A 22,457-nucleotide genomic window follows, 5' to 3' on the forward strand; every position below is an offset into this window, starting at 1 on the left:
TGATATTTTAAGTATATTTAATGTGTGGAAATAATGTTACAGAAAAATACATACAAATTATAAAATATTTAGTCAGTCAAATATATCATCGACAGCCTACCAAAACCATAAAACTTAATATATGAATGTATGAATGTGATGTCTAAAAAGTGGCTGAATATGTGTGCGAGTGTCTAAAAGTGTAGCATGTGTGTTTGTGTCTGTATCTGTTTGTGTTTCTGTGTTCCAGATTCTCCTTTGTTCTTGAATACAGTATATACCCCCTCAATAGGATTCACTTCCCCCACCCTTATTCATAGGGCATCCCAAATGTTGCTTAGGGACATTGCTGATGTAAGGAACAAAGGCTATATAATGTATATGTAAATGTCAGTCAATATGTGTATGGCAAAGACAGGAGTCTATTAACTCCTTCAAACCCACTGTATCACCAATTTTCAAAACCTTATTACAATGTTGCTTTCTGCGTGATTAGAAACTGACTTTTAGCTATGGCAGGATTCTGGATGGAACAGTTCTTCATCAGTTTGTTTGCTTTGGTAACTGTACAGGTTACAATTTAAAAAAAAATTGTATTAATATCAGAAGTAACAAGAATAGTATTTAAACTTATGCTGCGCTACAATAATTGAGGTTCTACTTCTGAAAAAGACTGACGGTATAAGGCGATAGTGCCTAATGAATTATGGGACCCTACTGATGATACATAAGCAATGTTTTCTAAACATTTTTATTAACTGTGTCTATATCTCACACAGATTTTTTTTGTTTTCTCTTTGCTATTTAGCAACATAAGACTTCAGACAAAGCACTGACTGCGAATGTCTTATAAAACTAAAAGAGATTGAACACGTGGAATAAGCGAAAATTCATAAGAAAGTGGATAATTGGCAAATCCATTCATTTTTGGAGCAATGTCATCTTCCGCAAACTGGTTTTCTGAATGCAGCTTGAAGTTCTGTAGAATGTTGGTTAAAAAAAGAAAGAGTTCCATCCGAGCCAAACCTTCTCCAAGGCAGATCCGCTTGCCTGGTTTGGAGAAATTGAGAAAAATTTAAAAAAATGTCAGTCAGTAAGCATAAAAACCTTCGCTTTGATGAGACACTTTTGGTGTGGGACAGTATTTAATTGACACATTTCACTCATTTTTATTGTTGATACTTGAATGATGGTAGTTGTGTTATTGTTTTATAATGAAAAGTGAATTAAATGGTAAAAATCCAATTGCTATTAAAGGGGTTGTAAACACAACCCGACCCAAGAAATAACTTACAGAAATAATCAAAACTTGATTGGTTTTCTTAAAAGGTCAAAGTTACATTATTTTGGATTGAAAAACAAACAGACAAATCAGCTTTAGCTTAGTTCTCTATTCCAAGCTATACCTGTAGAAAATGGCAAAAAGGCATTGCTGCTCTTAAATAGGCCGTTGTCATCCAAAAAATGTTGGGGATTAAATTTATTGGGAGTAGCAAACTGCTTAGGGTCCCGTAGAGCAGCGCAGATCAAGGGGTAGACATCAGTACCCTAAACACAAAACAAGGAATCAATGTTAAAATTGGCATTTTTTAAAATATAAGTATTTAACTTAATAAGTGTGAGACCAGGGATCCTTAAACTATGGCCCGCGGGCTGGATCCCGCCCCCAGGGTAATTTACCTGGCCCCCACTGCGTCCTCACTGTAGTGGGGACATGAGGGGGGAGCTGGGAGAGAGAGTATGCAGTGGGGAGTGGGAGGACTCAGGAGCAGGCCGTAGTTTGACCCCACAGGAGGGAGCTGGAGTGGGGGACCAAGACTATAGTTTGAGGACTATAGTCTTGCCCCCCAACAGTCTGAGGGACCATGAACAGAAATTTTTGAAACGCAACTTTTTTGACGTGCAACTTTTTTTGACAAGCATGTCATTGTTCTGCTGATTGGCTGCTGGGAGGGGGGGATATCACTCCAACTTGCAGCTCAGCAGTAAAGTGTGACTGAAGTTTATTAGAGCACAGGTCACATGGCTGTGGCACCCTGGGAAATGAAGAATATGGCTGGCCCAATGTGAAATTTCAAAAGTAAATATGAAAAAATCTGTTTGAGTTTTTGAAAAACAGATTTCAACGCAGGATGTTTTCCCATGACAGTATTCTTTTAAATTAGCCTGAGGCATGTTGCATCTCACATATTTGTCTGAAAAAGGAGGCTTATTTTGTGTTACAGAGGAGATAAATCTATATTTCTTAGTATTAGCGTGAAAGTCATAAGGTCATTATGTGATTGTGTAGTTTGTTGATATCTTGGTTGGTTGTATGCAAAAGTTGCTTGGTCCATTTTGTACTGTTTAACAGCAACCCTGTTAGGAGATGTTTGTTAATGTTCAATGCTATGCAACACTGCTGACATTAGAGGGCATCCTCTCCAGCAAGCCAGATAGTATCATAGTCAGTATGGTTTTGATACAGCCTTGTGGGCAGAGATGGCAGCCTTACAGGTTGTAAAAAAAAGCCTACAGCAAAGCCTTGTGTGTGTGTGTGGGGGTCCTAACTTTACAAATCTATCTGAAATTGCCAAATTGATATCAACGTATTGTGCTCTCATTATTTTATACATGCAGTTGATTTTATGGGTTGTCCTTGTCTAATATCTCAGAGTTGTGCAGTGTTGGCCTGTAGTAAGGGCAAATGTATGGTATTTGAGAAAAACAAAGTTTTGAATAACATCATGGGGCAGATTTAAAATGTGAGTTTGGAGCTTAATTCATAAAAATTCACTCACATTTAGTAATGAGTGAATCTGTCCCGTTTTGCTTCACTGAAAAATTTGCAAATCTTTTAGATGATTCGCAAAACAGAAAATTTGTGGAACGTGAAAAAGCTGCACAAAATGTTTTCGATGAGTGTAATTTTTTTGCTACAGGTTTTTTGACATGGCCGACAATTTTTTGACGTGCCCCAAACTTGTGGCGGATTTTGTCGCCCCGCCAATGGTGAAATGTGGATATTCACCATGAATCCATGCCTGGCGAATTATTTCACGCTACTCACATTCTATTTATTCCTATGGGATTTTTAGAAGTGTATTTATCCATGGGTTAAAGTAAGAACTTACCATTTAATAAATACACTTCTAAAAATCCCTTAAGAATAAATAGAACCTGGGTGAGTTTTTATGTATTAAGCTCTAAACTCACATTTTGATAAATCTGCTCCCATGTGTTGGAATCCTAGTTGTGTTGTTTGTTATGTCTCTTATGTGTATCCTTGTTAGCAAAACTGCTTGGGAAATTGTTAGCACCTGTCCGTGGGAGGTACAGTGATAAATGCTGGAAAGGCTACATTTAAATGCTATCTGCCATATTAGGTATGTATGTATGGGAAATTGGTTTTCTTTTATTTTATATGGAATGTTAGAGAAAGGGTCATGTAGCAGATAACCCAACTTTAGTTTCCTGCTAAATATAGGTCTAGCTCTATAGTTGTAAATGGGTCACTAAAATATAGCCAGCAAAACATACTAGGCAGGCTTTTCATTTACTTTTCATTTACCCAGGAAAACTAAATATCGAATTTTCAGGACAGCCTAATGTATGTTTTCAAATTTACACCAATTTTTTGTGATTCCACTTCTGTGACAAGATATTTTGTTATTTAAATCTAGCAAATTGAGTTCGATATTAATTGTGTAGCTTGGCAGATGCTCGTGCAAGTGTATTTTCATAATTGATTCTGTAAGGAGCTTTACACATCACTGGTTCTGTAATGTTTTTAAATTTACAGAGTGGGGTTTGTGATCTTATAATAGCCTTTTGTGCACATGTACATATGTACCCTAGAGAAATTACATTTGTGGACTGGGAATATTTTTGTATTTTCTACACTTATCTCACATAGGGAAGGATTCGATTCAATGAGAAATATTTTTGTCAAAAAATGTGAAAACTCATGGATGAAATTCAATTTGAGATGCAATTTAATTCAGAAAAATGTATCCAACTATTTATCGCGTGAAAATCTATTTAGAATAGTTTATCTCCTCAAATTTAATCACATTCATAAGTTTTCATGTGATAAACCATGAGATAACTTTTTCCTCACTGAATTGAATCTGGCCCATAATCTCTTGCATACAAATCCAGTTTTGACCACTCCCCCACCTCAAACCACACCAATGTTATCACAATGGTAGTGCAGCAAAAACCCAAATGCTTGGTCCTCACTGCGGGATATCAACCATAATTTATATGTGAAAGAATTATATTATGTCATATTAAGACATACCCTTAAAGGACATGTAAAGCCTACAATGTATATCAGTTGGGCCGGTCTCCCGCACCCAAATGGTATCATTTGTACTGCATATATCCCCTCCGTTTGCCAGCACCATCACATTTCCCTAACGCAAATAGCACCTTTCACCCAGGGGCCATTTTTCCTCTGATACATAATCAGTTACATTTAAATCTGCAAACAGCATACACACACAGCCCCTTATTCAGCATACATTTCATGAAGAATACACAGGCAGAACTGTCTGATAAAAGTTCTAAAGCATTGAAGCAGACAGCTAGAGCTGAGTTTCTATGAGAACCAGCAATGCCATCTCTTTACTGGCTGCTAGACTGGGGGGCGTGTTTAGTAATCTGAGCTTAGAACAACTGAGCATGCCCACAAGCCAACAGCCAAAGCAAATTCCTGAGGGAGAGGGCCGAGTGGATTACAGGAGGAGAAGGAAATCTAAGGAAATCTAAGAGATTACAATGTAATGGAATTACGAGTAGAGCTATTATATCACCAGAAGCAACCATGCCTCACTGTGCCAGATTTTGTGTGACCATAATTATATATAGGATCTGCTGATATTAAAATATCCCTAAGATTTCTTAGTCTCTTGTAAATTACCATTGGTTTCTGTCTCACTGTAGCATCCAGAGATTTATCACATTCTATAATATTCCAATTAGTCATAACTTGATTCCTAATATAATCTAAATGAACATTATAGGTCTGCGCAAAAGGTACCCCGCCTGGGTTTTTTTATTCTTACCACCTTTGGGATATATTGTTTTAGCTCTCAATAGAAATGCATCCAACATTTTATTTGTGTAACCCCACTCCAAAAAGTGATCTTACATGTGTTGCAGTTTATTCTCACAGTCCTCAGGGTCACTGCAAATACGTAGCAACCGTAGGAATTGTGAGACAAATTTTTCTTTAACCCCCACGGATGGAAACTACCTGCATGAACCTTTGTATTAATATGTAACCAGCAAAATTCATTCAGTTGCCCTCTAAATGAAGATTAAAAGAAAAACATACTTTTTAACTACCCACCTTGGGAATAGTGTAGCCTCTGAATTGTGTATCTTTCATTACTAAATGTGGAAGACTCATTGGGAGTACATCACTAAATCTCTGTATTTCATGGATCACAGCATCGGTGTAAGGCATCTTGCTCCTGTCCTCAATGGTCGGGCTGCGGTCTTGTCCAACCACACGGTCAATTTCCTCATGCAACTTTTCTGTGAAATATAGAGAGGATTGAGAAAGATTTATAGGACAGGTGACAGTTAAACATTAAATATGTTTACTGCACATACAATATGTTTAGGCAGAAACAGTACAATTTTTCATAAGAAAGGGAGCAGTTAAAGACAATTGTTAAATCAATAACCCTGCACCCTGAGCTTGTGCTTGTCTTCCATAAAAATTGCACCAGCCCAAAGTAGTTTTTTGAAATTTGATGCCTATTACCCATGTATACTACCAATCAAAAGTATTTAAAAAGTTGTATTTTCATATCTTTCATTACATTTGTATCAGGGCCTCATACAAAGCAAAAAGTTACAGATCCCCAATTCATTGCATGTAAACCTGTAATGGTTTGTATCATTTTATAACAATGGAAACCAACTTGTATGCTAAAAGTGCCTGCCAAGCACAAAGAAGTCAGCCGTTTCAACTATCCTTCTTGTTTACCTTCTATTTCGGGATGTATCAGAAGCATAAGGAATCCATGTCTTAGGGTCGTACTAACTGTTTCTGTCCCAGCAAAAAATAAGTTCATAATAGTGCATAGCAAATTCTTCCAGTGAAATTTGGTCACAGGATTATCCTTCTCCTGAAAAAAGTCATATCATTAAAATATATTTTTAGAATATATTCCAGTGCCATTTAAAGATATACTAAAATGCCCAACAGAATGAACAAAATAATGTTCCCTGAAGTGATGCACCAAATTGGGCATTCAATTTGGTATTCAGCTGAACTCAAGCTCCATTTGCCGAATCCTTAGTGCTCAAACTGAATGCGAACCCTAATACTGTTGATTATTGTAGAGACCTTTTACCCGAAGACAGGCCTGCCTGCGGATGGCACACCCCTTTATTTGATCTATAGCCCCAATTTGTGTCCCCAATATAGATAGGCCTAAGCCAGGGTGAAATAAGAGGAATGGTAAAGGCAGTAATGGGTTAATACTTATTTTAAGATCATAACTGGAAGATTTGAGACTGCAAAGTCTAGCAAACCACACTGCACCCCTTGGTCATAATAAACATTGCATCTAATTCCTCGTTTTACAGGAAACTTGAAGTCTAATACAGTTGTATGCTCATAATGTTAGATATTTTTTTGCAACTAATTTATAACAAACAATTTATGCCTATAATTTGCCTTATATGGAAATAACTGAATATTGTGCTTCTGATAGAAAACGTCATATATGCAAGGTTATGAAAGCACCGACTGTTACTCTATTGTTTTGAAGCCTCTCGTATCACATACTGTCGCCTCAGTTGGTGTGCTATAGAGACTGCTTCCACAAGACTTGTATTTTGTATGACTAATTAATAACAGCTTTTCTGAGAGAACCTTCTCTTTGAGTCTTGTTTTATGACAAGGCATGTTGGGTTAGAAAAAATACCAACAATACTCATTTGTCATTTCAGTATATATAGCTGTAAGTGACATTTTTAGGTAATGCAGTTTTTTTTATTAACATTTTTTCTTGAAGATTATGTTTCTGATTTGGTTCAGTATTCAGCCTAATCTTTTGCTGAAGATTTGGTAATTTTCCAAATGGAATTATGGAACTGGTGCATCTCTACTTTTTGTTATTTCTTTTAATAAAGGTTTGCAGCTTAAAACATTTTTCTTCATATGTTAATATTACAATACCTTCTGCATTTGGATAAGGAAACTGTCAATGAAGTGTCTTGGTGAGTTGGGATCCAACGTCTTCTCATTCTCTTTCACTCTTTGTAAAATGAAATCATTCACTTTATTCAATTTATTTACTACTGTCTTGTGAGGGCCTGGTATATGGTTCATAATATTTGGCAACAAGGTCATCAGCTGAATTAGAGAACAACATAAAAAATGGTTATATTCTTCCTATGATGTTCAAGTTCTGATATATGTGAAAGCATCTTGAAAAATGATTGTACATGAATATCCTGTAAATTATATCTTTATAAATGGTGCTTAGTGATGCCATTAGTTATAATCAGTGCTCATGTCATTTTTGCCACCTAATTCATTGAAACTTGTGTATTATAATAAATAATGTACTCCTCGTTGTTCACTTGGCATTTAGGCTTGTGCTTTTTCTATGGTAATGGAACTCCTCAGTGACTTTTAATATCCTCATATTTTACAGTAGGGGGTACATTATTCACTACGTTTGTGTATCACGTGTAGTACCTACCTGACCCAAGGTGGAACTTGTATCTTCAAATACAGCTTGAAACATGTACAGCAGTTTATGGAAATCCTTGTTGGAGTATTCATACCGTTGGCCAAACACAACAGAGCAGATAACATTGGACACGCATTGGACTAAGATTTTGGTTGGGTCAAAAGGTTTTCCTGTAATAATAATTCAAATTACATTTTGATATCAGAAACATGAAGAACAGGAATGAAAAGATTTATATTTAAAGATTAAGAGCATATAGCATATATGTCTTTATATATATTATATATATATTATGTCTTTATATATATATTTATCTATTATCTTAACACCCTGTTTGTATTAACGTATTCTACTGTACAGCGCTGCGTACATAAGTAGCGCTTTATAAATAAAGATATACATACATACATACATACATGAGCATAAGCAAGGTATCTAGAACATTGTTGTTATAAGCCACCTGAATAAAGATAATTAACTTTAATTATTTAGCCTTTATAGTTTATTTTCTATCTGCCTATTAAGTGAGAAGAGTAGAAATAGAGGTGAATAGAAAAATTTAATAAGCTACAGTATGTGCAATTTGAAACATGACACCTTTGTGTAAACAATTTCAAATGAAAATAACTTCTGCAGGTCCCTCAGATAAAGGGTCTTTTTGTAATTAGGATCTTGACACTTCAAATCTACTAAAACATAATTTAAACCTTAACAAAACCAATAGGATTGTTATTGCATCTAACGGCAAAGTACAAGGTACTCTTACCTTGTTATTAAGGCTCTTGTCTAAGAGGGTGACAAAATGTTAGAACGTTATTTCTGTGTAATGTATATTTTTCACCAATAGAATGCAATGAGAGTTTTAGGGACAGAATTATAAAAATGTGAGATTAGAACTCACCACAGAAATATTCACCCACTTTCTATTCATTCATTCCTATGGGATTTTTAGAAGCCTATTTATCAATGGGTGAAAATTAGAGTTGGCCATTTCATAAATACCCTTAGGTGTGTATTTATTTATTTAATTATTTATTTGTTTAACTTTATTCATTTTAATTTAGCATGTAAGGGCGTAATTACTACAGGTCACTACTAGAGCCAGTTGGAAAAAAGTAACATATACAGTTTTGCCATAAACACTAAGTGACCATTTGGTTGACTCACTATACACTCATGGACCAGATTATATCAAAATGATAATGTCATGCATATTGGCTGCCAAACCATTAGGTATGCAGGTCACAGCCCAACAGCACTGCCCTGACCATGGAGGAGATCCATTCAAAGACTGACTACCTTGACACTAGGAACATCTATCATGTTATAGTATGTGGACTGTAAGAAATTTTCTTCTGTGGTTGTGTAACCCTAATCCTTTATAATGATATTCAAGATAAGGCTTGTAATAATTGCACATTGCTGGGTTTTAGGTCTATTCCAATTGATTAGATGTTTCTTTAAACCTCATACTGGCAGGAAATACCCATTTTAAAGTGTTCTTTGTTATATCATGGAATAGCTTCACAACAGTGTGATTTCTAAAAGTTGTCTTATGGAAAATGTCTTTCTTCACCAAGATTCTAGCGCCTGTCCTTAAGAAGGTCCTGTGCTTTAACAGTAGTTTCTATTAGTTAGGATAGAGAGTGGGATTGGCCTTATAAATTCTGGGGAGAAACCTTTTGATGGGAGCAGGTAAGACAGGGATATACCCAGTGAATGCTGACAAGTAGATATCTGAGAATAGAAAATCATGGTAAGATATAATTTTTCGTTTTTTTAACTAAAATACCCCAAACCTTTGTATGACTTAATCTCAGCTACCAGGAACTGTGCTTCTTCTTGTATTCTTTCTTCAATGCCTCTCTTTCCCATACCAAAGTTCCTTAGTGTTGTAAGGGAAAAACGTCTCAGCTGCTTCCATTCATCCCCATTACTAAAAGATTCCCCTGAGACAAATATTTACCAGGTATTAGATTTAAAATTTGGAATGAATTCTATATTGCATATACAGAAAATGGCAAATGGTCATTTCTTTAGTGTGCATAATATAGACTGGAAATCTTTAATAATTCAAGATGATTAAAATTATGACTCCCTTTTCCTGTACTTTGAATAAGATACAACATATAGTACAAATAAAAACACGCACAAATACATATACCCAGATTAGGTGCCCCATATACAGGTATGGGATCTGTTATCCAGAAAGCTTTAAATTACAGGAAGGCCATCTCCCTTATTTTTTTAGTAGAATGTATTGTGATCCAAATAACGGAAAGATCCCTTATTTGGAAAACCCCAGTTACCAAGCACTCTGCATAATAAATCCCATACCTGTATAGGTGAAAGGAGCCTAGGTTCTAGGACTGTTATACAAAGAACTATGCCTAACACTTTAGTGCCAGAAATAACCTGAAAACTTACCATATCCTTGGAAAAATTGATCCCAAGAAGGTATTTTCCCACGACCGCTGAATTCTTCTGCTTGGTCATTTAAGGCTTCTTTTATTGACTGGTAATCACACAGGATTATAACAGGGCTGGGGCCAAAGTAGAGGGTGTATACAGGACCATATTTCTTTCCAAGCTATTGAAAAGCAAAGATATTTGATATTTCCCTTATACAGGCAAAAGCATGAACACAAACAGTACAACATTTAAATGCATGTAATGAACAATTCACTGAAAATATTTTGTATCCTTTGTCAAAAAAACATAAATATCCTATTACAGTGCATTTATGGAGTAATTCAAAATGACATCTGTGAGAAAATGGCTGCTTCCTTTATTACTGAAAAGAACAATGTTGGCTTAAATTTGCGTTAAAAAACAAGTAATACCGCGCCAGCATTTAAAATGTAGTAAGATATCATTACAGAAATATAAGTGACAATGTCACCATCTGTGTAGCAGGAAAGCTGGGTGTCACGGTCGGCACCCTAAACCAGAACAGATGCCAAGTTCCCTTGTCTCGGCTCGGCTTCACCAGTAATGTGACCGCCTTTGGCTTCGGGAGGAGCCCTCAGCTACTCAGATGCCACCTGGACTTAATGAGAGGAACTAGGCAGGAGTTCTGGCAAGCAAAGGGGCACGACTGTTGATAGAGTCAGTTAGGCCGAAGATCACGGTACAAATAGGGTTAAACAAGTTTGTAGTCAGGCAGGCTGGGTCGAGGCAGGCTGAAACCAGGGATCGTCAGACAGGCAAGGGTCAACCAGATAATCAAGCAGCGGGGTTAGGCAAAATCGGAGTCAAAAGGTACAAGCCGAGGTCAGGTTACGGATTTCAGAATAGTCAGGAGCAGGCCGGGTCAAAACAGGAAAAATACCAACAGGAACAAAGGCACAAAGCTCAGGAAGGCACCAGAATCAAATTCTATCATGGGCAATGAGTCTAATGCCAATGGCCCTTTAAATATTTTGAATTTCGCGCCTTTGCGCGCTGACGTCATGACATCAGCGTGCATGCGCACATCTAGGAGAGAGCCGGCACAGGGAGCAGACGGCGCGGCAGGCGTTCCCGCCGATGGCAGCGCGGCGGGCGTCCCCGCCGTGCCGGTAAGGCACCTTTCCTTACATTACCCCCCTCTCTAGGGGGGGCCACTGGACCCCCAGGCTTCTCAGGAAACCTTGAATGAAATTGCTTCCTGAGGCGGTCAGCCTTGATGTCATCAACTGAGACCCAAGAGTTCTCCTCAGGGCCGAAGCCTTTCCACCTGGTAAGATATTGTAACTTACCTCTCACCAGGCGGGAGTCAAGGAACTCCTGGATCTCATATTCAGGCTGACCTTCAATCAGTACCGGGGGAGGAACAGACAAATGGCGAGTGTTAGCAGCAGGTTTAAGGAGAGAAACATGAGAAGTATTAGCAATTTTGAAATTAGGAGGTAACTGCAGAAGGACAGAAGATGGGTTAACTATTGCAATGATGGGATATGGACCAATAAACCTGGGACCCAGTTTGGGAGAGGGAACCTTCAACTTAATATTCTTGGTTGATAACCACACTAAATCCCCCACCTTGTACTGGGGAGCCTCCCTACGGGATTTGTCAGCAGCTTTTTTCTGGGCTAGGGAAGCTGCAGATAGTGAATCATGAACTAGCGACCAGATTTCAGAAAATCTTAAGACAGAGGAATTGGCAGAGGGTACAGGGGAATTAGAGCCAGAAAAAGAAAATGCTTTGGGGTGTAACCCATAAACGACAAAGAAAGGAGACCTCCCTGAGGAGGAATGGGTAGCATTATTGTACGCAAATTCTGCCCAGGGAAGCAGTTCAGACCATGTGGACTGGTTATCGGATACATAGCACCTGAGATACTGCTCAAGGGACTGGTTCACCCTTTCGGTTTGACCGTTAGTTTGGGGGTGATAGGCAGAGGAAAAAGATAATTCCGTCCCAACCAAAGAACAGAAAGCACGCTAAAATTTAGAAACAAATTGAACCCCCCTGTCAGAAACAATATTTTCAAGAAATCCATGAAACTTGAAAATATGCGTAATAAATAAATCAGCCAGGGTCTTAGCAGAAGGGAGATGTGGAAGAGGAATAAAATGAGCCATTTTACTGAACCTATCGACCACCACCCAAATCACTGTCTTACCCTGAGAAGAGGGCAACTCTACAACAAAATCCATGGAAATGTGAGACCATGGTTTCTCTGGGATGGGTAAGGGGTTTAATAGACCTTGGGACAGATGATGAGATGACTTAGACCTTTGGCAGACTGAACAGGAACTGACAAAAGTTTTAGCATCCTGTTTGAAGGAGGGCCACCAAACATGTCGGGACAATAAACAAATGGTTTTTGCAATACCTGGATGACCCACTACCTTAGAATCATGAACCTCTCTTAATACTTGCTCCCTAAGCACCTCAGGAACAAACCATTTACCAGATGGGGTTACAGCAGGAGCAGAAGACTGTAAAGGGGACAATAAGGAAGAGAGGTCAGACCTCAAGGTTGCAACAATTATTTCCCTGGGAATGATAGGAGTGCACTCACTAGAGTCGGAGGAAACTGAGTCGAAACTCCTAGAGAGTGCATCCGCCTTGGTATTCTTTAAACCCGGGCTTAAAAGTTAAAGAAAAATTGAACCTTGAAAAGAATAAAGCCCACCTGGCTTGCCTTGGGTTCAGGCGCTTAGCGGATTCAATATAAAGTAAATTTTTATGGTCGGTATAGACCGTAACTAGATGTTTAGCCCCTCTAGAAGATGGCGCCATTCCTCGAAGGCCAATTTCACGGCCAGCAATTCCCTGTTCCCTATGTCGTAATTGATCTCTGCAGGTGAAAACTTTCTAGAGAAAAAGGCACAGGGATGCATCTTGTTGGTTATCGGGTGTCTTTGAGACAGGACTGCCCCAGCTCCTACCTCAGAGGCATCTACCTCTACAATGAAAGGGAGAGCGGAATCGGGAGGTCTAAGGATAGGGGCAGAACTAAACTCTTTTTTGAGGGTTTCAAACGCTTGTACAGCCTCAGGAGGCCATATACTGGAATCAGCGCCCTTCTTAGTTAGATTCGTGATGGGAGCTACAATTAGAGAAAAATTCTTAATAAATTGACGATGATAATTGGCAAAACCAAGAAACCTTTGTATTGCGCGTAACGAAAAGGGTTGGGCCCAATCTAGGACAGCTCTCACTTTGCCTGGATCCATCTCTAGACCCTTGCCGGAAATAATAAAACCCAAAAACTGAACAGTAGAGACTTCAAAGGTACATTTCTCTAGTTTTGTATACAGGTTATTCTCCCTTAGCCTTTTTAAGACCTCACACACATGTTTACGATGTTCATTTAGATTAGAAGAGAAAATAAGAATATCGTCAAGGTAGACCACTACGAATACCCCCAGCAGGTCACGAAAGATGTCGTTGACAAATTCTTGAAAAACTGCGGGGGCGTTACAGAGCCCAAAGGGCATTACTAAATACTCGTAGTGGCTGTCCCTGGTGTTAAAAGCATTTTTCCACTCATCCCCCTCTCTAATACGGATGAGATTGTATGCACCTCTAAGATCAAGCTTGGTATAGATCTTGGCGGTTTTAACCTGGTCAAATAACTCAGAAATTAGAGGGAGAGGGTAGCGATTTTTAATAGTGACTTTGTTTAAGCCCCTGTAATCTATACAAGGACGGAGACCCCCATCCTTCTTACCCACAAAGAAAAACCCAGCACCTGCAGGAGAATTAGAAGGCCGGATAAAACCTCTTTCGAGGTTTTCCTGGATATATTCCTTCATGGACTGGGACTCAGGTAGGGAAAGAGGGTATGTACGACCACGAGGGGGAGAGGAACCTGGAACCAGACCAATGGGACAGTCATACTGTCTGTGTGGGGGTAAGGTCTCGGCCGCCTTTTTGGAAAAGACATCGGCATAAGCCGAATAGGCTGCAGGTAACCCCTCAAGTGAGGTGGCTGCTATAGTTGAGGGAATACAGATACCCCTACAACAAGAACCCCATTGAGAAACCTCCCCAGTAACCCAATTAATCTGGGGGTTATGAACCTGGAGCCAGGGTAAACCCAAAATGAGTGGAGAAGAGGCACCTTCAATAAGAAAAAGGACTATCTCTTCAACATGGAAATCGTTCACACATAAGGATAAAGATACAGTTTTCTTATTTACTACACCAGACCCTAAAGGTCTTTTGTCCACCGTTAATAACCTCATGGGAACACTGAGAGGGACCACAGGAATGCCATGTTTAGCAGCAAACGTGGCCTCAATAAAGTTACCCTCTGCCCCAGAGTCCACGAAAGCGGACAAGTTAACGGAGCCCGTAGGCCAGGACAGTTTGACCGGTAGCTGAACCTTGGAGGCAAATTGGGGAGAGGAAACGCCTGCACCCAAATGAAGTTCCCCTTCTTCATTTAGGCTTGGGCGTTTCCCGGCCTCTTGGTGCATTGTTTGAGAAAATGACCCTTGTCCCCACAATATATACATAGCCCAAGGGTCCGCCTGCGTGTCTTTTCCTCAGGAGAGAGATGGAATAGGCCTAGTTGCATAGGCTCCTCCTGAGGTGGAGACACCGGGGAAGCCAAAGACTTAACATTGGTCACTAAGTCAGGCCTCATATAAGTAACCCCAGAAAAATTAGTATGACCCCTTTCACTCCTTCTTTCCCTTTGTCTCCTATCAATCTGGATGGCTAGGGACATGAGATCATCCAGACTGGACGACAAGGGGTAATTCACCAGGCTATCTTTAATAGAGTCGGATAGCCCGATACGGAACTGACTGCGCAGGGCCGCATCGTTCCACTCGGTTTCTCCTGCCCACCGGCGGAACTCTGTGCAATACACCTCTGCATCCCGTCTTCCTTGGCGCAGTTTACGAATCGCCGAATCGGCAGATGATGCACGATCCGGGTCATCGTAAAGGATTGCCATGGAATGAAAGAATACATCAAGGGAAAAACGGGCTGGATCAGAGGGAGGCAGCCTAAGGGCCCAAACTTGGGGATCTCCCAGAAGAAGGGTCATAACAAATCTTACTTTCTCCTCACCAGAAGGGAACGAATGAGGGAAAAAGCTAAGATATAATTTACACGCCTCTTTGAAGACGAAAAACTTTGACCTGTCCCCAGAGAATTTCTCGGGAAATGCAATCTTAGGCTCCTGGGGCCTATAGGTGTTACCTCCCATAGCAGATGCCCCCACAGAAGGGGAAGAACTAGGAACAGGTTGCTGCTGCGAAGATTGCGTAGTCTCCAGCTGGCGGGTTAGATTGTGGAAACCCTGCAGGAGATAATTCTGCTTTTGCTCCTGATCCTCCAAGCGCTGTAGCAGGGCAGTAAGAAGCGCTTCAGTAGTAGCAGATGGAGTGGGAGGAGCAGCAGCGGACTCAACGTGATCTTGGTCCTCCATGGCCCGTGATAATGTCACGGTCGGCACCCTAAACCAGAACAGATGCCAAGTTCCCTTGTCTCGGCTCGGCTTCACCAGTAATGTGACCGCCTTTGGCTTCGGGAGGAGCCCTCAGCTACTCAGATGCCACCTGGACTTAACGAGAGGAACTAGGCAGGAGTTCTGGCAAGCAGACTGTAGATAGAGTCAGTTAGGCCGAAGATCACGGTACAAATAGGGTTAAACAAGTTCGTAGTCAGGCAGGCTGGGTCGAGGCAGGCTGAAACCAGGGATCGTCAGACAGGCAAGGGTCAACCAGATAATCAAGCAGCGGGGTTAGGCAAAATCGGAGTCAAAAGGTACAAGCCGAGGTCAGGTTACGGATTTCAGAATAGTCAGGAACAGGCCGGGTCAAAACAGGAAAAATACCAACAGGAACAAAGGCACAAAGCTCAGCAAGGCACCAGAATCAAATTCTATCACGGGCAATGAGTCTAATGCCAATGGGCCTTTAAATATTTTGAATTCCGCGCCTTTGCGCGCTGACGTCAGCGCGCATGCGCCTTTAAAATGCAGAAGTGCGCGCGCGCACCTAGGAGTGAGCCGGCACAGGGATTAGACGGCGCAGCGGGCGTCCCCGCCGATGGCAGCGCGGCGGGCGTCCCCGCCGTGCTGGTAAGGCACCTTTCCTTACACTGGGGACTGCTTGATAGATCACAATCAGAGGCAGCCTATGGGATTCTGCCCCCCTCGCCCCTCCACGCTTAGGTTTTTTACATCAGAGGGGGCCGAGGGGGTGCTGCATCGCTAGTGCAGAGAGTGCAATAGTACTAGCACTAGCAGAGCTCAGTTTCCGCTTTAGAAATAAGAATTTCAGTTACCAGGAGCTGCTTTTTGTCGAGTATTTTAACTTGCGTCATGGCAGTCATGCCCCTGATCACAGTATTTGCTGAGGAGGAGAGCCCTGCTGGGGGTCATATGACTGGAAGATGGTTGAGTGAAAAATAGTCTACTATGCAATTAGAAACAATGTCTATTCAACCCTTTTAATGATGGCTCTGACATTGATTTTTATTTTTTTATGTGCATATTTCCTAGCATTATCTCAATGGAAAAGAACAGCTCTCTTAGATCCAGTGCAGTCGATTTTATTCTGCTACAAACAAATTAATTAACTATTTGCAAATGGATTAACTAGACATTAAATATTTTTTTAAAGGTGTAACCCTTTCTTGGCACACTCACTTATTTTGGGCTGTATATAGGCTTCAGGACAGAAGATTTGGGTTCCCTTTGCGGATAAAAGGTACTGAGAACTGGGATTATAGCGCAGTGCCTCCACCTAGTGGACACTGAGGAACACTCCTCAAGGAACTTTCCACTAGGAAAAATAATCACACACAGTTGCAGAAATAGTAAACTTTATATAACTGTTGAAATAGAATGTAGAACAACTTTAGGGATAACTGATTTTCCTGCTCTGAGGAACCTGTGCAGTCTATTCACTCCTGGCACAGTCTCTGTAGGTGCCCAGTCCTAACTTGGATCCGGATAGACCTCAACCCTTAAATCAGTTCAGTCCCTTCCCCAAGAGCTCTTAATTCCCCCCAGGTAGCGCTACCTGCCCCAGAGTACCTTCCCCTATGGATAGGTGGCTGCTCCCACGTAGCAGGCAAACGAGCAATACCTGTTCTTACCAGGGGACATACACGGAGATTCCACAGAGGACTTTGGCAGCCCTGCAGACCCTTCTCTTTTCAGTCTCAACTCACAACATTTGGTACTGGCTGCTCACTCTGTACATCTCTTCCAACAAACTGGCAAAACAACAGGGGCTCCCTTTATCACTGCTGGGCCCGCCCCTGGATTTTTGGCTCCAAACTTAAGCACACCTTCTCCCAGAAGTTCACTGGGTCATTCAGCCAATCGGGTCCCTCCCCAGTCTGTAGCTAGGCTGGATGATGTACAAAAGTTTAAACATTGGGGTACAGTAACTGAAAAACCCTTGGAGGGAAAGTATGCCTCTCCCAGAATGCTCTATTACAGTGCGGTCCAACTGGCGGCAGGTAGCTTATAGCACACACAGGTAGGGCAGGCAGAGCATAGCACACACAGGCAGCATAGGACAGGCAGAGCATGGCACACACAGGCAGCATAGGGCAGGTAAAGTATGGCACACACAGGCAGCATAGGGCAGGTAGAGTATGGCACACACAGGCAGCATAGGGCAGGCAGAATACTGCCTATGTGTGCCATACTCTGCCTGCCCTATGCTGCCTGTGGGAGGTGAATCTGGCCGGGGTTTGTTCTGGAAGTTTGTTAGCAGTTGGAAATAGCCATTAAATGGTCTCTAAGGTGTATAATTATATGCTGGGGGTTGCTGTGCTATCCACAGGGGAGGTGGATTTAAGGCATATGTCTTAATATGACATAATTCTTTCACATATCAATAATGGTTGATATCCCTGCAGTGAGGACCAAGCATTTGGGGTTTTGCTGCACTACCACCATTGTTATAAAATGGGTGTGTGGTTTGAAGTTTGTGCTGTTAAAAAGGGGAGTGGTCAAAACTGGCTTCCATTAGCCATATATGCTAGAGAAAATCCAGCCCTCGGCACCGCAGAAGTTGGACAGCACTAGTCTATTAGATAAAGCAGCTGAGGGCAAGAATAGAGCCTGTGTTTACTTTGCCTGAGCCAATGCAGATGTTGGAATTATTTAGTCATTTTAACATCAATATATATATATATATATATATATATATATATATATATATATATATATATATATACATTATATACATGTTTGCTGATGTTTCAGATAGAGAATATAATTTTACACAAATAAAACACATGTAAAAAATGTAATCCACACAATAAGGCTTTTATTTACAAACACAGCTGCAATTGCAGTCATACAAAAATGGCTAAAATTACTGCATATATTGGAAGCATGCATTATAGATACTAGTGCCTAAACACTCTTCCCAAGGTTAAGAAACAGGGGTTTAAGAGAAGAATCAAGTAAGACATGCAAAGAATGAGGAATATGAGTCATTAAAGTATGAGTATGGGATCCGTTATCTGGAAACCCATTATCCAGAAAGCTCCCAATTACAGGAAGGCCATTTCCCATAGAATCCATTATAAGCAAATAATTCATCTTTTAAAAAATTGTTTTCTTTTTCTCTGTAATAATAAAACAGAAACTCGTACTTGACCCCAACAAAAATTGCAAAACAAGTCTTTATTAATGGTTCAATTATTTTTTTTAGTAGGCTTAAGGTGATCCAAATTATGGAAAGATCCCTTATCCAAAAAACCCCAGACCTGAGCATTCTGGATAATAGATCCCCATACCTGTATTTAAAGGGATTCTGTCATAATTTTTATGGTGTACTTTTTATTTCTTAATTACACTGTTTATATAGGAAATAATTAATTAATTAATTAATATTAATAATAATAATTGAAACTTTGTTCTTGAACCAAGAAATGTATTTTTTTTAGCTGTAATATTGGTGGGACCCATAGGGTTAAGATCCCCTATGGCTTTAAACCCTACCTCTTCACATATCCACTGTTACTGGGCAAAGCCCTTTGTATCAGTTTTCAGTTATGTCACTATACCCTATTGGTTTAGTCTGGTTGTTCACATCCCTTGCAGTCTCATATAGTGTCTAGCAAGGAGGTGTGGCTTCCTCTTTGGCTGCCTCTGTCTCTCAGTGCAAAGGTCCACTGAGCCTGGGAGCAGAACTAGGCCCCAGAAAAGCCATTTGCCCCAGTGTCACCATCTACTCTTGAGAAGTCGGGAACAGGGCCCGTGAACAAGGTATAGTAAGATCAGCAGAATTTGTAATAGCACTCTCTAGGAGAGTGAGGTAGTGAGCCTTAGCAAGCAAGGGCAGTTTAATAGCCCCATCAAGGAAATAGATCTGGAGGTACCCTTCCATCCGGCAATGTTGCCTCAGCGTAGGGCCTGTTTCAGAAGGGGTACCAAGGGCCTGTTCCTAAGGGGTACCAAGCTGAACAGGTGCATTTACCCTGCCCAGAGGTGGGATAAACTGGTGTGTACCCTCCTTTGTTTGTCCTCAAGGGGTATTATCATGTAACCTCTATATCTGCTGTATTGTGAGTATAACCCTGCATATCTATTTGTCTTGGACAATAAACTTGTACTATAGTTTAACTTTAATAATACACTTGAATAATCTGCACTACACAGCTACATTGAGTTGTAGTTATACTACACTCTTGCTCCGTCTGGTCTCTTCCACCTAGCGCAGGCCCATCATGTTTAAGAGAGTCGCAATATAACCCATGCTCTAATCCTAACATTAGCCTGGGTTTTGCCTAAATATAGCCACACAAGCGTTACAGGTGTATAGGCAGCCATTTCAGTGCATTGTCCCTGAGTGTGAGCTTTCAGAAGGAGCCAGTGCTACACATTAGAACTGCTTTCAGGTAACCTATTGTTCCCTCCATGTAACTGGAAGAGTCCCAAGTCGGACTTGGATTTCTTACTATTGAGTGCTGTTCTGATATCTACTGGGAGCTGCTATCTTCTGAAGTCCAGTTAGGATACATTTTCTAGGGTGGATTTTTATTTGCTGCCCAGCAGAATGCTTTTCAACAATGCCTGCAAATACTTTTGTTTTGAAAAGCATTCAAATTTCCTCATACTGTATAATTGTGTGAAAACACTTCTTTCAAGTGATTTTTCAAGTGATTGCGAGCTTTAACTGGCAATTTTCAATGTAAAAACAAAGGAATGTTAAGGCGTTGCCTTTCAGGGGGCAACAAAATGACCTGTGTGCCATTATCCTTGAAATAATATATCAGGAGAATACGCTGTACTTATTTGTGCAATTTTGTTCTTGCATAAGAAATTGTTTTCTAATGTTCTGGAGCCTGTCTGTACACACTGTAAGCAATAGCTCTGTCCTACTTTATGGTCAAAATACTAGCGTGTCAATTGGAAATGATCAACTCCCACAGAAATAGAAATCTAAGCAGTACTTCTGTTGGTCTTTAAAGAAACTAAAAAACAACCCCACTTTCATTTGCACAGTTTCTGTATAAATAGTAATCCTGCTGGGGCACTTCTTTGTAACAAATTTAATTCAAGATTAAATTGCAGTGCTATATATTTATACTTTTATTTATCAATTTAAGTAACCCTTAAATCACAAAGTATTGAATACAAGTAAGTTAAATATATTATTTCCACATACATTTCTGACATCACACTACTTAACTAATCCCTTCTAATTGATATCTAATTGATATTTACACCACTACACAGTACAATACGCAAATTGAAATGCAATTCAGAATTGAATTATTTGCTATGGTACAAATTATGCCAGCAACCAGGCAGTAGTTTGAATGAGAGACTGAAAGATAAACAGCAGAGGGCCTGGACAAAAAAAATAAGAAATAAAAAGTAACAATAACAATAAAATTGTAGCCTCACAAAGCAATAGGTTTTTTTGGATACAAGGGTCAGTGACCCCCCCATTTGAAACCTGAAAAGAGTGAGAAAGCAAATATTTCCAAAACTATAACAAATATTAAAGACCAGCTGAAAACTTCAATCAAGTTTTGAATCTTCTATAACATAGTGAAAGTTAATTTAAAGGCAAACTACCCCTTTAATTTTTCCTTTTCCCCCCACTGTCACCAATAATAGAATATGGTACCATACTATAAATTACTAACAGCATGCATAAATAGCTAATGTGAAATTACTGGTTGCATTTTACTTGTTATACCCCGCTCTGTTAGATAACTGACCTCTAGTAAAGATTTCACCATCTCCCCCCTTTTGATCTGCAAAACATTTCCAAACAGAGGGATAGGAGTGGGTCCTGGAGGGAGGTTACGCTTTCTATACATTTTGTTCCAGGTAGAATAGATTAACATGGTGGCGATCAGCAGAAACAGTTGCAGGCTCCACAACCATGTTGTATCCATCTTCTGCAGTTGTTTGCAAGCCTGTGTGGCTCCTGATCTAAGTATAAATGATCAGAAATCAGTGGCTGTAGGCCAAAAAATTGTTGATCTATTTTTATGGTACCTTTACCCTGAAGATGCAGCCAATGTTAGTTGTCTGTTGGCAAAAGCTCATGTTAAAGTGAAGTTAAAAACAGATATATTATATCCTGTAAGGAAGTGTTTACTATTTCTAATATAAAACGCTTAATTTCAATTGTTTTGTTGGGGGTATGTAACCGTTTATAAAACTTTGACACTAAGATTTAATGCTAAACGTAATTTATATAGGCATGTATCAATGGGTGATGCCTGAGGAATGACTTTAGCAAGTGTGTGCTGTTTTGTTAATAAAAGGTTAAAAACCCCTGTTTTACCCAAAGCAGTGACAGATAGCCTCAGAAAGGGAGGGATATCTTTTATATATTTGTTTTGACCTACAGTAAGCCAGTGGAGTCACCCACATTCTTGAGTTCCAGCTCATTTCATTTAAGAGAAATGTTTTACTTACACCCATGTAGCATATAAGTCTGTGATTTGTCCTTGGTGGATTTGTGAAATCTATGTATAGATTTGTGAAATTTATGTAAGGAAATGCTTCAGAAAAAATGAAAAGAAAAAAACCCAAGAAAAATATGCCCATTGTTCAATGAATTTGGTTTGTAAGTAAAAGTGTTAGGGACTTTAGATTGTAAGCTCCTGTGAAGCAGTCACTGATGTAAATGAAATATAAGGGCACATTCACAATTCTCCACGTAGTGTGCAAGGTGTGAAAAAAGTGTGCAAACAGCTGATTCATAAGGGTCAGTCAGGTGAAGACATGTAGGTGTATCCCCTCCCTCACCCACCCGCCCCATACCTTGCATGTCATTCAGATGTGCGATAAACGGAGTGGCAAGAGCATATCAGGACCCTGTCCTTACCGCCAG

General features: G+C 40.0%; 1 protein-coding gene across 1 annotated transcript; it reads right to left on the reverse strand.

Moving 5' to 3' along the window:
• On the reverse strand, positions 1–21,536 carry cyp2a6.8 (cytochrome P450 family 2 subfamily A member 6 gene 8 [provisional]). Its single transcript, NM_001010999.1, is given in 9 exon segments — positions 1–1,029; positions 1,386–1,527; positions 5,315–5,502; positions 5,960–6,101; positions 7,160–7,336; positions 7,689–7,849; positions 9,479–9,628; positions 10,107–10,269; positions 21,331–21,536. Coding segments are annotated over 9 exon segments (1,506 nt in total). The 5' UTR covers positions 21,511–21,536; the 3' UTR covers positions 1–826.
• Positions 21,537–22,457: the final 921 nt, after the last annotated feature.

The sequence above is a fragment of the Xenopus tropicalis genome, chromosome 8 (assembly GCF_000004195.4).
Source record: "Xenopus tropicalis strain Nigerian chromosome 8, UCB_Xtro_10.0, whole genome shotgun sequence".
Classification (NCBI taxonomy): domain Eukaryota; kingdom Metazoa; phylum Chordata; class Amphibia; order Anura; family Pipidae; genus Xenopus; species Xenopus tropicalis.